Genomic DNA, 15,637 nt, shown 5'->3' on the forward strand with positions numbered 1-15,637 from the left:
TGAGTATTGTATTGACTTCAAGATAACAATAAAGTACGAAAAAATGCAGCACAACTTTTAATTAAACATTGAATAGGTACATGCATGGTCTAACAGAAACAACTTTATAAGGTTTATAAGGTTATAAACTCAATTTCAAAACTCTCCAACTAGCACTGATTCAAATTAATTACACATATACATAAGTATGATGTACCTACATATTATGAATAGAATACACAGCTGATCTATTACCAAATTGTATGACCTGACTTATCTGTGATTTCTCAATAAACACAATTTGAATTTGAATAGTTTTTCCAGTCTGTTAATAATTTTGTTTTCTAAAAGATTATTAGTAATTCGTTATTACACAAATTACTAATAATCTTTTAGAAAACAAAATTATTAACAGTTTGGAAAAACCATTAAAATTCAAATTGTGTTTAATAAGCAGTCCCGTTAGCCGTTAATATTGATTAAGGAGACATAATAGTATCGGACTTTTCCTTAGTAAGTAGTAAACGAAAATTCGTTAGATCTCCTATGGATGAAAATATTAAGTTTATACTAATATGTATGCGGAGGTGCGTGCGCCTAATGCAATAACGTCCCGCCGTCGGATATTTAAACTTATTTGGGGCAAGGGGCGCAGACCCCGTCTGGGAGGGCTAAACCCCCATAGGCATAGCAAATATTGTGTACTGCGAGGTATTGATGTATTTCTGAATGGCTGGTTGGATTTGAGCCTATTGAAAGGACAGTAAATATTCTTAAAGATGTACCATCCTAGACTGCATCTCAGTTAGTTAACTGGTCCGATTGTCAAACACATGCCTTGTCTGTAATGCATAAAAAAGAGAAAAAAATGTGCAGGAGCAGGACCTACCTATCTACTTAGTAGTTGTAGCATCACTTTATTGGGTATTTAAAATACGGATAACCTAACATAAAACAGTCTCATATGCAATTATTTAATAGTGTTTAGTCTTAAATAAACAACTTGAAAACATCGAACTGCCTAAGGCGGGAATCGAACCCACCACCTTTCGCTTGCCGGGTGACTGCTCTTCGTGTTTAGTCTATTTATTTATATGGAAAATCAACATTTGTCATACATTGTACAGTTACTTTATTAGACGCTTACTAACTCTTATGCGTATATTTGAGAAAGCTTAAAGCTCTCACCATCGATTTTATTGAAAAGATAATAACCATCCGACGATGCAATTTATTCAACCAACATCTACAAGAAATAATTGTTTAATCAATTCCCGTATTATGTTATTAAATCAAGCGTTACCTACAGCAAATTGTAACCTATCATGGCTGGCGTCTATACTTGACTATGTAATTATGTAGCAAAGATAAAATGGCTCTTATGGACACCATAGAAAGGGAAAGAAGTCTCGAACTTATAATAATTTGAGAAAAAGCAGAAAAAGCAAGTTAAAATCATATGGCACAGATTCTCTTAATCTTCAGTCTTCACACTCTTGTCTTAATCTTACAACGCTCATTTTTAACGCGAAAGCTTGCAAGGATGATCTTACGCCTTAACGCATAAACCACTGGACAATTTTTTGATGAATCTTTACAATTTAAGACAACAGATTTACTATTTTTGATTGACTTGTTGACTTGCGGCGATCCTCCAACGTTTTTAGAAACTGTCGCCAATTTACATTAATTATATCAATCTTATATCAATCGTATATTTAATATGATACAAAGAGAGAAGTAGCCCTACTCTTTCTGGTTGGATTGTCATTTTAATGTTAGTGCACTATTAAACGTTACCCAATGATTGTTATGTTATTATTACCGCGCTGTTTCTGCAATTATGTCAGTCATGCGAGCCGGTTTAATTACAGACCCATTATTAATATTCAGCTCGTAATTTACGACTTAATTAATAATTTATTTTAACGGAAAAAAATGCCTTCTGTCGGAATGTTGATTTATAAAATGACATTAATGTTTCAATTAAATGTAAAGAAAAAAAAAGTTTTTAAGTGGATATTCTAGCTTTGACATTAATTGTTAAGAATTTAATTTAATACCGATTAATTCGGTAAATGAAAATTATTTGGACTTTCACAACCACGTTGGGCGCCAATTTGGTATTTATCTACTAAACATTGTCAATTTACATTTGGAGAAAACGTTTATCATTTCAACCAAGTTTACAACTGGCAAATAACTGACGAGACGACTTACTACGAGAATCAATGTCTCTTTGCGATGCTCAACTGTCTTTTGTTTTTACTTTTGGCTCTACATCTCACATTCACCTAAACGTGCCGTATATTGACGAGAGCACATATAAACTTTAAATCAATGTTCCTTTACGATGCTCAACTGTCTTTATATCGCATAATATGCTGAGCCTCATCCTTTTGCCTCTTATGTTTTTAATGTAATTTTTTTTTGTTTATATTTCTGTGTTTGTAAAGCATGTAAAAACGAGGCAATAAAGTATTATCTTATCTTATCTTTATTTTCGGTCTACCTCTTTCTCATTCATAAAACGTGCTGTAACTGTTTGACAAGAGCAGCATATATTTCTGTCCCTTCATGATGCTCAACTGTCTTTTTTTTCCAAATAAATGTTGCCTTACGATGCTCATTTGTCTTTTTCGTTGTCCACAGACGCAGACGGACTATGCCTCAGCAAAGGATGCTGCGGCGCTGGCGCACACTCGAGGCTTACGCAGCTTGCGCGTACGCAGATAGAGGGCGCTTTGCAAAGCGAGCTGGGCAAGCTGGCTGACGTGCTGGCGAACCGCGCGAAAAGGGTTAACGGTGAGTTTAATTACTTAATGAGATTGCTGACTCCACAAAACACAAAAATCATTCTAAAGTAGTTAATTTAGGCAACATGGAATACATTTAAGTGTAAGAAGTTTGTTTATTTTTTAGAGAAGTATACAGCAACGGTGTTTTTGATCGGTGGTTACAAAATGCCTTTAATGCACCTGTAGTAAGTGCATTTTCAATCTATGTCTTACGAAAGTTTCATGAGATATCTAAGATTGACTAAATATTGACTCCACTGTTGAATGTTACTCCAATAGTAATAAAATTATGTGTGCAGTTTAATTTTCTGATTCATATTAATACAAAAAACTAAGTGCTAAGTATAGTTATCGACATAAAGATAGAGATATACAGCGTTTAGTTCAAAATGCGACAAAAACGTGAACAGCTTGTTATGCCCAAGTGCTGCCACTTAGCACCTGCACTGCGCTTACATCTAGTTTTGCGTTAAAAATGGACGACCTGCTATTTCCCGGGCAAATGTTACTTGCTTTAATATTTTTATATTCATTGCAAACTAGAAATATGGTGAACATGAAAATTAAATTGAAATGAGCGCGTGTGAGTTTTTTTTTATTTGAAAAATAGGTACTTGAATTAACTTAAATTTTCTAAAAATTAAGATGAAATCAAGTTAGATTTTCTAAATCTAGTAACAGTTTCTTAAATAATTATTTTATTGAACAGTTGCCACGAGTTTTTGAACTTTAATCTTTTCTAAACGTTAAGATGAAATCAAGTTAGATTTTCTACATCTGCAATAACAGTTTGATCATTAATTTACTAAGCAGTTGCCTCGAGTTTTCTCTACACTTGCGACAAAATCTATCTTATCTTAACATCTCTCAAACTGTTAATTTAAATTCAAAGAAGAGGGTTCTGAATCTTATCAAGCTGTAAAATCTATTTACGGTTCGAACTCTACCAAGTTGCGGTTAACATCTGCCATTTTTATACGCCCGCATTCTTCGCTGGTATGAATCATAAAGCCCGACGTTAATTTGATAAACGATCATTAAAACAATAGATACAGACTATAACTATCATATACGGCAGTGGTTCCCAACCAGTGGTCCATGGTCCCAACGATTTTAAATTTCGTGAGTAATAGATTTACCCGTGTCATGATGAGAGGGTTTAAGTAATATTAGTCCTACTAATTACCGAACTAGTAAGTACAGAAGAATGCAAGCTAAAAAAGCACATTGATATAAACGTAATTATTTGCTTTTCTAAATAAAGATGACTTCCTTTTCAATAATACAAACTTACTTATTTTAGATACAGTTTTTTAAGTTTATTTACGGATTTTTGAATGGTCTTTGCGCATAATAAAGAAATCAAAGTGGTCCATGGTTCAGAAAAGATTGGGAGCCACTGGTATACGGGCACTCTCTTGATATGCCACATTTCATAACGTTCGATCACACTAAGGAGTATTTATAGAAAGGTAGCCGGGTTATCGACGCCATATTAACGTGTAATACGATTGTTTGTTAAATATAATTGTTTAGGAGATTTTCCTAAGTAATAATAAACTTACTGCGTTAATATTTCATCGACAAGTTTAACAAATGTCTCAGCAGAGACCTAGAATTTAGAGCCCACCTAAATCTGTTCGAGAAATATTGATTAGTATCAAAAGAACCTATAGAATATAGACACAAAATAGTTCAGTAATAGCGAAATTCTCCGACATGTGAAAAAAGATCTAAAAATGAATTCTTTTGAAAAATTGATCGCTAATTAATCAATTATCGACTCCTATTTTAATTGTTTAAAAAAGCATAGTTTCTTGCTCAACATTGCTAATTGTATTTTATCAATCAATCACTAAATGCGCATCTGTAATACTGAATTTTATCTAGTTAATTGTTCCCATCCTATTTTTTCGCAGTAATATTCAGTCTCACTCTCAATATAACGATTCGTTGAATATAACATTCTCCATATATTAACATTACGGTTGGTATTGTAAACGGATAATTGTGACTATTAACATGGGCAATGTTCACCCGACTGCGCGATTTTTGCACGCACAGCTAGTTAAATACTGCATTAAGTTTTTTCCTTAATTTAACTTCAGTCACATGTTCTTTGACATTGAAGTAATATTCTGTACGTAGTACATTTCGAGTATATCTCAATTTGACGGATATCTCAATACGTCAAAAGTATACGCTCCCGAATAAAGTAGAGCTCTTTTCGGCCAGTCACATTACTAGTAAAATCTAAATCTAATTATACATATAACTCAAAGGTGACTGACTGACTGACTGACTGACTGACTGACTGACTGACATAGTGATCTATCAACGCACATCCCAAACCACTGGACGGATCGTGCTGAAATTTGGCATGCAGGTAGATGTTATAACGGAGGCATCCGCTAAGAAAGGTTTTTCGAAATTCCACCCCTAAGGGGGTAAAACGGGAACCACGCGTACGAAGTCGCGGGCGGCCGCTAGTAAATAATAAAATATCAAAGTAGCATAATCTACAGACAGAAATGTAAATATCAAGACAAGTAATGAAACAATTATAACCGATGGATCGACTCAAAACACGGGAATTGCGTCAGAAAATTAAGGCTGGGTTGCACGATCTTATTTTAACTCTGACAAACGTCAAAAATCTGTCAGACTCCATACAAAACACGGGTTATCGTTAAAATTACGGAGAAAGTTAGGTGGTGAAACTCAGCCTACGTAAAGAAAGATCAATCTAGAATCTAGCCTAGTGCATTTTGTGACCTAAGAAATTTTAAATAAAAAAATAATTAAAAAAACATTAAATACCAACTTATTATGGAGGACATGTGCCGCCTTTGAAGTTAATCTTATAACAAATTAGTTTAAACTGTCAAAAATTGTTTTCTAATACGTCTTTCCATTTACTAACGATACATTATCGTTTCGCCTACAATTTTCTTACATGACGAGTCTAGATTTTTTGACATTTATTTGCTAGAACGAATGTTTAAATTGTCTCTATCTTAGCGAGGTTTATTTTAAAGATGAGAATTAATCGTTATTTAAAAAGTATTGGCACTAACTAAGAAGAAATAGAGCGGAAATTTATTAACACGCATAGTTTCATTACTTTTATTTACTTTTCTCAAACTCGCAAACGTAGATTGATTTATTTTAGTAAGTAGTGAAATCTATGCTCAAATGCCGAAGTTACTAAGGATTATTTTTTCTTCAGTTTTTCTTTTGGATGGCTTAATAAAACTCTACATTTTATCTCACATTAAATTATAACATATTTTTATACTAATACATTATTTAATTAGATAGGCTACTTATAATAGAAAAGTAGTCAAGGAGCAAAAGTTACTGTAGTAAGCTTTTCTATTTTCTGAAATACTGAGAGTTTATGAATGCAAAAACTTCCTTCATGAAAGGAAGTGCTGAACTTTGATCTGGAGAGTCTGCCAAGTTAAAGAATGAAGTATTGATCATAACACGTCTCTACCAGACCCCTAACAAATGGCTGGTATTCCATATTCCCCGTGAGGTGAAAGCACTCGCACAATGGCGCGTTTACCTGCCCCGTCTGGAGCAGACCGACTGCCGATAACTGGAGTGAATCACTTCAGGTTTACAGTATGACTAGGACAGAACAGCCACTCCATTATACTCATCTTTGCTACTAGACTTCTTAAAGGAGGCCCTCTTATGGATTCTATTTGTCAGAGGCAATTGAGTTAGTCTCTCCTTTAGACCTTTTTAGAGTGGATTTTCTGAAGACACACATTATTGTAAAAGCACTGTGTATTTGTCTCTGGTTTGGTATGGACATTACATTATTTCATCGCAAAGATATCGAATTTATTGACTATATTCATTAAGAAAACTTAATAACTTGTGTAACTTTGCGAAAAATAACAAACTCTACATGCCCTCAACCTCATGTCTTCTTTTAAACGTGTCAACTGCCTTGAACAATGAAAAAGGTGTCAAAACATATTGTTTAATCTAAAAGAGATCTTTAACTCTTACAATTTTCCGAGTATAAAGCGTACAGCAATTCAACCAATTTCTCTCTCGGACATATTGAGTTGGCCGTTCCCTCCAGTCTACCTTCAGCGTCAGTTCACTCTCGCGTTATTAGCTATTGTAAAAATGTTTAGTCTTCATTCGCGATGACGTCAGCGGGTAATTCAGTGGCCATTGTTAGCAGCCATTCATGGTGTGCCTACGGGTTTTATAGATCACTAATTTTTATAATCCCGCTTCGGCTGTTGCGCTTCTGTAAAAATTATGGACAACGTGACTTGTGTATTTTATTGCGAAAGGCAGTGACAGCCATTAAAAATGGTGAGGAATATGTTATGCTGACTTGTGCTACACACGCGAAATTTTTATGGGGTTTTTGTACTACATAACATACTGCCTCCTGTTACGTTTATTTATATTCTATTTAACGAAAATGTAGCGCTCGTAGAAAGAAGCAAGGTTTGTTGTTTTTCTGAAACTGGTGACTGTTGTTTTTCCAAAAAAAAAAACTAAACCGAAATAATAATATATCTGTGGTTTTCACATCATCCCAGGAAATGATATTTGTGAATAAAGATTATTAAAATTTATTTATTTATTTAATTAGCTCTAACTAATTGTAACTACGTACCTACCTACTTAAATTACTGTCTACGTCCAATATTGCCAAACTCCTAATTAGGTATCACGAAAATAATTAATTTGTGATAATAAACGCAAATGCCTTGTTTATTAGCATATTTACATAAACATAAATAGAAAGCGAATTTCTGTCATCGCAAAGGAAATAAAATATGGCCGTTTTATTATAAGTGAGCGGCGTATTTTGTCATTTAAATGGATAAATTCCATTACCTGCGCGAGAGCATTATNTACAGGAAGATTATGCCGCCTCGCTCGCGCTGCATAATGATAAAATTTATACTATACCACTGTGGAACTGTTATCCCGTTAAGATATTATGACGAAAGGGCCAAGTTGTGTAGTATTTTTTGTTTTACTAAATGTACCCAGTTAAAAAAAGAAGAGACGCGACGTGACAATAGTTTTTTTTAGTTAACTTTACGTTTAGTAAAGGCTTTTCGTGCTTAATTGATCACAATTAGCGCATCAGCGCTACACCCAACATAGACGAAACTAGTGTGATATGAAAAGGAATTATTAACAATACATAGGCATGCTAAAATACAAGCCCATAAAGTATATGATTGAGTTCACTGATTCACTTTTTGCAAGAACCGTCAAAAAATTTATGATTGAAATTCACAACCGTGACTGTCGAAACATAGGAAAAAGCTGAAATGTGAGGCCAAATGACTCCGTTCTATTTTGTTCATTCTTTTCCGTCATAGTTTTCAACGCGATGCGGAACTTGGCGCTTCACTACCGCGAACCCAGAATGTTTGCAGTAATTTAACTTGCTGATTACTCCTAAGAATACTTACCTCGGCATTCCGAGGGCCATGTTAAAATAATAAGCCAAGATGCTTTCTAAATTAACGCAATTATACTGAGTGTAATGTACCTACCTTTAGTTTTCAAGAAGGGCATATTAAATAGATATTTTTTGTAGCCATTTTATCAGGCTAGATCACTCACAATAAGCAGGATCTTTATGGCCCTAGTATACAGGGTGGAAACGATAAGTGATCTCAGGGACGATGAAAACATTGATTTTTTGGATAAATCCAGTTTATTCTGTAACCTATTATTATTCATTCACACCGTTGGACAGAGCTCGTGAAGCACTTTTAGGATCAGTAACCAGTTTTACGATGTCTTCTCACAACTCAACACTTTTCGTTTCCACCCTGTATAGCATAGAATACACTGCATAATACGTTTTAATTACCTGTTCAAGCTATAAAAGTGTACGTAAAGACATAAATAAGTCCCAGCTAACTTTAACCCTTACCTACCTGCGTGTAGAGGCAATTTGCTGCTACTGCGTCAACAGCCTGACCACACGGTCTTCAAAATTAAGTGTACAGAGTGAACTCAAATCACCGCCAGAGGGCGGCACGCCCATAAGCAAACACCTTAGTGTCCACAGTCAACAGTTCCATACTAAACTCGAGTTCCCCTGGAGGCCCCCAAATTATACGGCGTTGGGGACAATTTCACAATTTGGGGAACCTTTAGTTGATTGTTGAGTAATTTGATGACTCGAAGTGTCATTTACTCATTCGGCCTTTTCGTGGAATGGGAAAATAAAATATAGCATTTTAAGAGCAACGAATTTGCAGTGCTGCTGTATTCAATATTCGTTAATTATGTTACTTTAAGCCTTGGGCAGGCCTTTGTCCAGCATTGGACGTCATTTGGCTGAAACGAACGATGTTACTTTGAGGCAGTTTTGTCAATTATTGAAAATTTGTATTTGTATCGTATCAAGTTCCATCCATTCATTCAATTTTGTTATCGTTATCTTATCAGATTACGAAATATACCTACCTAATACCTACGTATATTTTTGGCTACGATTCTACGTTTATTTTAATGTTATCTTAAAGATGAAATAAATAACTGTCTAGGTTTGCCAAATTTTACAATTTAAGGCAATGGAATCGTTTAACACTTTTTAAGTATCGTAATTGAAGGGTAAAGACCCCTTTTGTGGACATTGTGCCTTTTTTGGCCACTTGATTTTTGAATTATTATAAAAAAAACTGAAATTAAAATAATTTCCTAGCATAAATATTTGAAACTGTAGATTGATTTATAGATACATTATGAAGATACGTAATTTCATAACATAGTTAAAATTTAAACTGGCCAAAAACGGTGTAAAGAATAAAGATGGCCAAAACCGGTACGTCTGCCCTACGCCCGGACCGGACAAAAGCCAATATTGACCGGGGCACTTTCCAACCTCCATTCACTCCCACGGTGGCTTGATTGCGCCTCTTAATTCCGTTTGTTGGCTGAGAGGTGTCAATTCTATCTTTCATTCATATTCATTGTACGTGACTGTCAATTTTCAGTCTCATTAGTCCATGCGCTGGGTTTGAGTAGGTTTTGAATGAGAATGGATTGATTATTTGAAATTGATTTTGAAATTAATGTATAATTGTGCACGCATATAGTAGGTTATTATTATAAATGTGTAATTATTTTATGTATTTAATATTTTTTAAACGTCGATTACAGTATTTTGTATATTGATTTACTAAATCCGACGTTACTATTAGGAACTTGATGAATTACAAAAATAGAAATCAAATCCAATACACGCTAGTATAGATGAAAGAAAAAAACATGTAAATTGTACTAAAACGTACGTAATAAATACCCGCTTGGATATTTTCTTATTACTGTAAGCACGCTGTAGGTAAGGTTTATTATCAAAATCTGCGAATCTTTGAATTTTTCTCCCAGTCCCTGTCGTCAAATACCTAACCGAAGGTAACTTTTTATAGCAATTGCTTTTAAAAGGGGCGCGAATCGTCTGCGTCTCCCCTCGTATTGAAGTTAAAATAGAATATTTTTCCCGAACGACCGTTGATACAGTGTAAATAGAGAGAGTAGTCATAGAACCGTATTGTGAATACAATACACCAAACACGATTGAAAATTAAGCATTGAAAGCCAAGTCATCGGATTTCAAATTTTAGGCTCAAAAAGACCTTGAAAACCTTCATAAAAACCATTTGATTCTAGTCTCTCTAAGTTTTTCAGCGACATTTGGTCAGAAATTTTTGCTAAATAAGTTAGCTTAGCTTCTGAATTTCTCTTTTTTTTTAATCCCCGTTAAGCCCTTCAGCAAAGCTAAATAATAAGCTCGTGTTAGGACTTAGGATTGGGTTCCCCAGAATAGTCCAGAGGATGACGGAGTTTGAACTAGCGAGCCCCTAATCGGCAGACACTATTTAAAATAAGAAATTGGACACAAAACCTACCGTGTTCTGCTCTACTGTACTGGGACAGTAACGTTTATTGGCCCTCCGATTGCTCGCCGTACTATGAATAATTGCTACATTCCGTACCTCCGAATGGCCCTTACCATTCTTAAGTCGGTTGATGCCTACGGGCTATGATGAGAGAGAAAAATCTATATTTTGTTTGAAAATACCGGATATTACAGTAGAACTCTACATAAAAAGATTTTTATTTTTTTATCATAACTCAATTGCTCCACGAGGGTAGTTGGTTGACCACTATTATTTGTAGCATTTTTTTGCATTTTAATTTGCCAATTTGTCTGTAATAAGTCTAACTAACGCTTTACAAGTTTTAGAAACTGCAATAGATAATTTTTTTGTAAAGCTTTTTTATAACTGTAATGAAAAGAGAACATTGGTATGTTACCTAAACTAATTACAGGCATTATGCCAATTTAACATTTCATTTAGGCACTGCTAAAGGAGACAATATTTTAGTTTGTGTTTATTTATACATAATCTGTTTTTTTTTCTTTACCCATGAGAAAAGACGATACACCTAAGTAATTTTACAGGTTTATTTTTTTTGAAAAAGTTTTCTTTCTAAAGGAAGCGCATTTAAGTAGGCGTTGATTAATACGGGCAACGATCACCAGATCCGAAATAGCCGGGGCCAACAATTACTCACATTGTTATAAACACAAGCAATTGTTATTTCGATCACACGCGCTTTAGTCACCGGCTGCTATATTTGGCCACGGATTTTTGTTAACATATACATCCTTTGAAGACCTCCCAATTTGAGCTACGTGATGATTGCCAGTTAAAAATTTAATGCATGTTTTTGATATTTTTATAGTTGTGCCACTTTGTTACGGAGGCATCCAAGTAGGTTGCGAACTTAATAACTCATTGATGTACCGTTGATGGCACATCAAGCTAACATTATAGCGTCTTATGTAGTTGCAATAGGGTCTGTTTTGCATCAAAAGTTCAGCCTGATTGAACCAGCAGGAAGGGCCGTCAAGTTTGCTTCACCGGTGCCGCAGTGACCGGCATGTGTCTAATTGGCGAAATCACCGATGCTTAATGGCCAGTGGTGGGACACGATCGGTCATTCAGGGGGCCTACCGTTCTGTGTTTATCTGGATATGAAAAAAAAAATACTTTGACTTGTTTTATGTGAAGGCAATTTCGTTGATAAGTTGTTTCTAAATTCCAACATTCATTGTGATTAAGCTTATTGACTGCTTATTTCTTTTTTCTGCATTGGTCAAAATGGAGAATGAAGTTTTTAATTTCATACTACTTACAATGTCCACACTGCACACTATCTAAATTCATATTTCCTGGACTATCGCCATCGGGGATGTAGCTGCATAGCCAAATAATAAATCCTATAAGTTTTTTGGCAATGCCATTTTTTGCATGAAAATCTTCCAAATCGAACCTACTGCCTACTTCTATTTAATAAACGCTCGCTATTACCGGTACTGCGATATTTTCAATGATAGCCTATTGCTATCAAGTAGACCGTGTGTCCCACACAAAAACCGTTTCCCAGTTAGGACTGTCCCGTTTGTGGCACACTCCTGGCCACCTCAGCCTCCGTATATGTCGCGACGCCGGCAGTCCCGTTGCCCGCAATTATCTTCGAGACGGGAAGCGCAAGGGTGCCATATCTGTGTCTACTTATGTACGCGGCCTGAGGCCACTTGTGTTGGGAAAAATCAAAGGAAAAATGTGTGGTGACTGAGAGACAGTTTTGTATGAATATTCTGAATGAGGCTTCTCTCATAGCCATCGTTTAATATCTCCATTTCTTTATGTTGACTGCTTAAAAAATAAGAAAATTGTGAAGCGTCAAACCTACGCATTTTTTTGTCGAATTTTAACTTGTACTTACCTGCATTAAGATTTATTATTTAGAAAGAGACTTAATCCTGTGAAACCATTATACATCACAAATCGCTGTTATTCTTCTTAAAGAAAAATCTTTATAGAGATAAGCTCACTAGCTCTTTTTATATTTCTTTGCTTGACTCTATCATATTATGTAAATCTGTGTACGAACTGTGAAATAAAGAAATCTATAAGATTTCTTCTTTCATCTTTCATCCAAGCAGATGTGCGAATATTCCTTAGTCCGTACCAATAAACCAATTCAATTCTATCCACGTTTTTGACAAAGCCTATTTAGTATTAATAACAATAGTTTTTAACACGATTTAGTTTCAAATTTATCGACATTCTCAACATTAATCAAGTATCTTTCCCCCAAACGGCGAGGTAATGATAATTTTCATGTACAGAATCAGCAGACGTTAATGTGGTTTCTGATGCATGAATTTGTGAGATCATTACATGTAATTTTATGTAGATTACCTTTAAACTTTTCTTGGAGTTTATTATCGACAAGAGCACGAAACCTGTTCTTGATATGACATGTTTGTTTAACATCTATCTTGATGCCACTTAGGCTAGCTATTAAATTGAATAGTTCAGGAATACTCTGGGCCAAGTCTGAAAATCCTAAACGCCATGTAAATTGGCTAGAAACATTGAAACATTTACAATACAAAGATCCCTTACGAGTTTTTCATAGAACATTTCTTTAAAGGTGATGAAAAGTCACAAAAGCTACAAAAATGTATTTTATTTTATTGCTAGTTACTAAAAAAACACGTGAATGGAATTTAGGCCTAATTTGGGTTATTTTATTATAACGCTATTGATTGGATTTTAAAATAAGCTACTAAGTAGTACTTGGCCTACAGCCTCAACACCTAAGCAAATAAGTATTTAGGACATCAATTGTAGTAATTGTAGAATGTAAGTACAACAAAAAGAAATAATGGCTGTTTTATACTATAAGAAATATCGGAAAATGGAATCGAATTGCATATTAGGTCATTGTACAGTCCCAGAAATGGCTTTGTCCTTTCACATAGGAACTGAAAAGCGATTTGATCGAGTCTTCAGTGATTCGAATAAACAGTTGCGATTTTCAATTCGAATAAAAACTAAACTTGACTGTTGAAAACTTGTAAACCACACCAGTTACAAATGCACTCACTGAAACCGTTTTTGCCGAGTTTTTTAAAGAGTATTGATACCATGTATGTTGTGTGATCGATTATAATTCTGTAATACCCAGTAGCGTTGAAACCGTTTAAGTTTTTACATCGGAGTAGCAGTTTTCCTGATAACACCTTCCTCGTTCCAATATAATGATGTGCTGAGATACAGGGTGTTTGTGAGGTGGCTGAAAAGTTTAAAGATAATAGAAACAGAAAACTTTCAAAACTTGACCATTTGGAAAATTTTCAGCCATTTTTGTAGCACTATTCACTGAAATTTTTCAAATGTTTTAATTAAAGCACATTAATTTAAAATAATATTTTAAGTTCTTTGATTTTGAACTTAGCAAAGTATTGCAATCATACGAAAAAATTAGCGGGCAGTAACATGGCTAAAAATAATTCATGTACTGTTTATTTTCGAAATTCCCACAAATGAACTTAACTGCTTCCAAATCCACTATATAAAAATAAGTCGGGTTTTCCTTCCTGACGCTATAACTCCAGAACGCACTAACCGATTTCCATGGTTTTGCATTCGTTGGAAAGGTCTCGGGCTCCGTGAGGTTTATAGCAAAGAAAATTCAGGAAAATTTAACAAACGAAATTCCAAGCGGGCAAAGCCGCGGGCGGAAAGCTAGTCAGTTTCTAAAATAGAACATTGTCATTTGAGTAAACGACATTTTTCAGTGTCATGTTGCCTTCCAACATAGTATCTTCATAAAAGTGTTAACACGTAGGTATGCGCATGAGACACATTGGGATAGCAACAAGAAGTAAATCAAATCTATTTAGTGATGTTACAAGCCTCGGACTTATCGATGTTTAAGAATGATTTGTACTTTAAAAATTCAACTTACTGAGTAAAATTTTATGTCAAATCTTTACATGTAGAGTCGAAGTAGAATATCTTTCGAAAACTGTAATCTATTCGTATTGCATTATTTACAGCACCTTAGTTGAGGTTTTTCTGAACTTGCACTGTAGTAGGTACTTCGGTACCTAATATAAAATTCGTGTTCGAGTTTATTTACAATAAATGAATCTGCAAAGACGCGTTGCCTTCATCGCGAGTTTGTTTACCGAAGCCGTAACGTCAACACCGCATCGATATAAATACCCCGCTAAATCATCGACACGTCGCCGGCGCATCCCATATAATCCATAACTAGGGTTGAATAACCCAAAATCCGGACTGGGTGCTTCATTTGGCCGGACATTTTACCCTAAATGCCGGACATTCATCGTTCCCCGTCTTGAATTCGCGGAAAATATTTTTTTGTGCTACCAATATTTTTGTACTCTATTTGGTGCCCCCCAGTGCAGCGGCCCCAACACGTGATGCCCTAATAGCCACTGTCTACTGCGTTATTCAAAAGATAGCAGCACATGAGACCCTGCAGCCACATAAAAAGCTTAACAAAATCCGGGCAGGCCGGACGAGAGAATATTTGCCCGGACACGTCCGTAAAGTCAAACATGTCCGGCTAAATCCGGACACCTGGCAACCCTAGTCGTCTCGTAACTCAAGAGGCGTTCAGAAACCAAACACCGCGTTTTAAGACACACGGCCACATTTGTTGCCGGCCGAAACTCGAGAGATCAAATAGCTCGTATTTATACGTCAGACCTCAATTTACAACTAATTTGTATCTTTTATTACCAACAGTAGAATACTGAGTTGATTTTGTTAACACGCCGTTGAAAGGCTGTAAAATGTCATAAAGCTATGTATGAATGACGCGGCCGTAAAGTCTTTTGAACCTAATAAAGTTTGTTTAATTGCTCGTAAAGTTTTGCGTTTACCAAAACTGGTAACGTAAATATGTAGTGACTTTTTTACACCATGATAGTAGTAGATGATTTACGTAGTCTA

At 35.2% G+C, this 15,637-nt stretch overlaps 1 protein-coding gene across 1 annotated transcript in view; it reads left to right on the top strand.

Annotated features, from left to right (window-relative positions):
• dlp (glypican dally-like) overlaps positions 1-15,637 on the top strand; it is a gene marked incomplete at its 3' end in the record, with an annotated part of 87,101 nt that overhangs the window by 59,661 nt on the left and 11,803 nt on the right. Inside the window, exon 2 of the mRNA XM_028310195.1 lies at positions 2,632-2,784. Within this exon, the coding sequence (XP_028165996.1) occupies positions 2,632-2,784 (153 nt within the window). The remainder of the gene's footprint in view (positions 1-2,631; positions 2,785-15,637) is intronic.

This window comes from Ostrinia furnacalis, unplaced genomic scaffold, assembly GCF_004193835.3.
Source record: "Ostrinia furnacalis isolate ACB-3 unplaced genomic scaffold, ASM419383v2 OfSCF2973, whole genome shotgun sequence".
Taxonomy (NCBI): domain Eukaryota; kingdom Metazoa; phylum Arthropoda; class Insecta; order Lepidoptera; family Crambidae; genus Ostrinia; species Ostrinia furnacalis.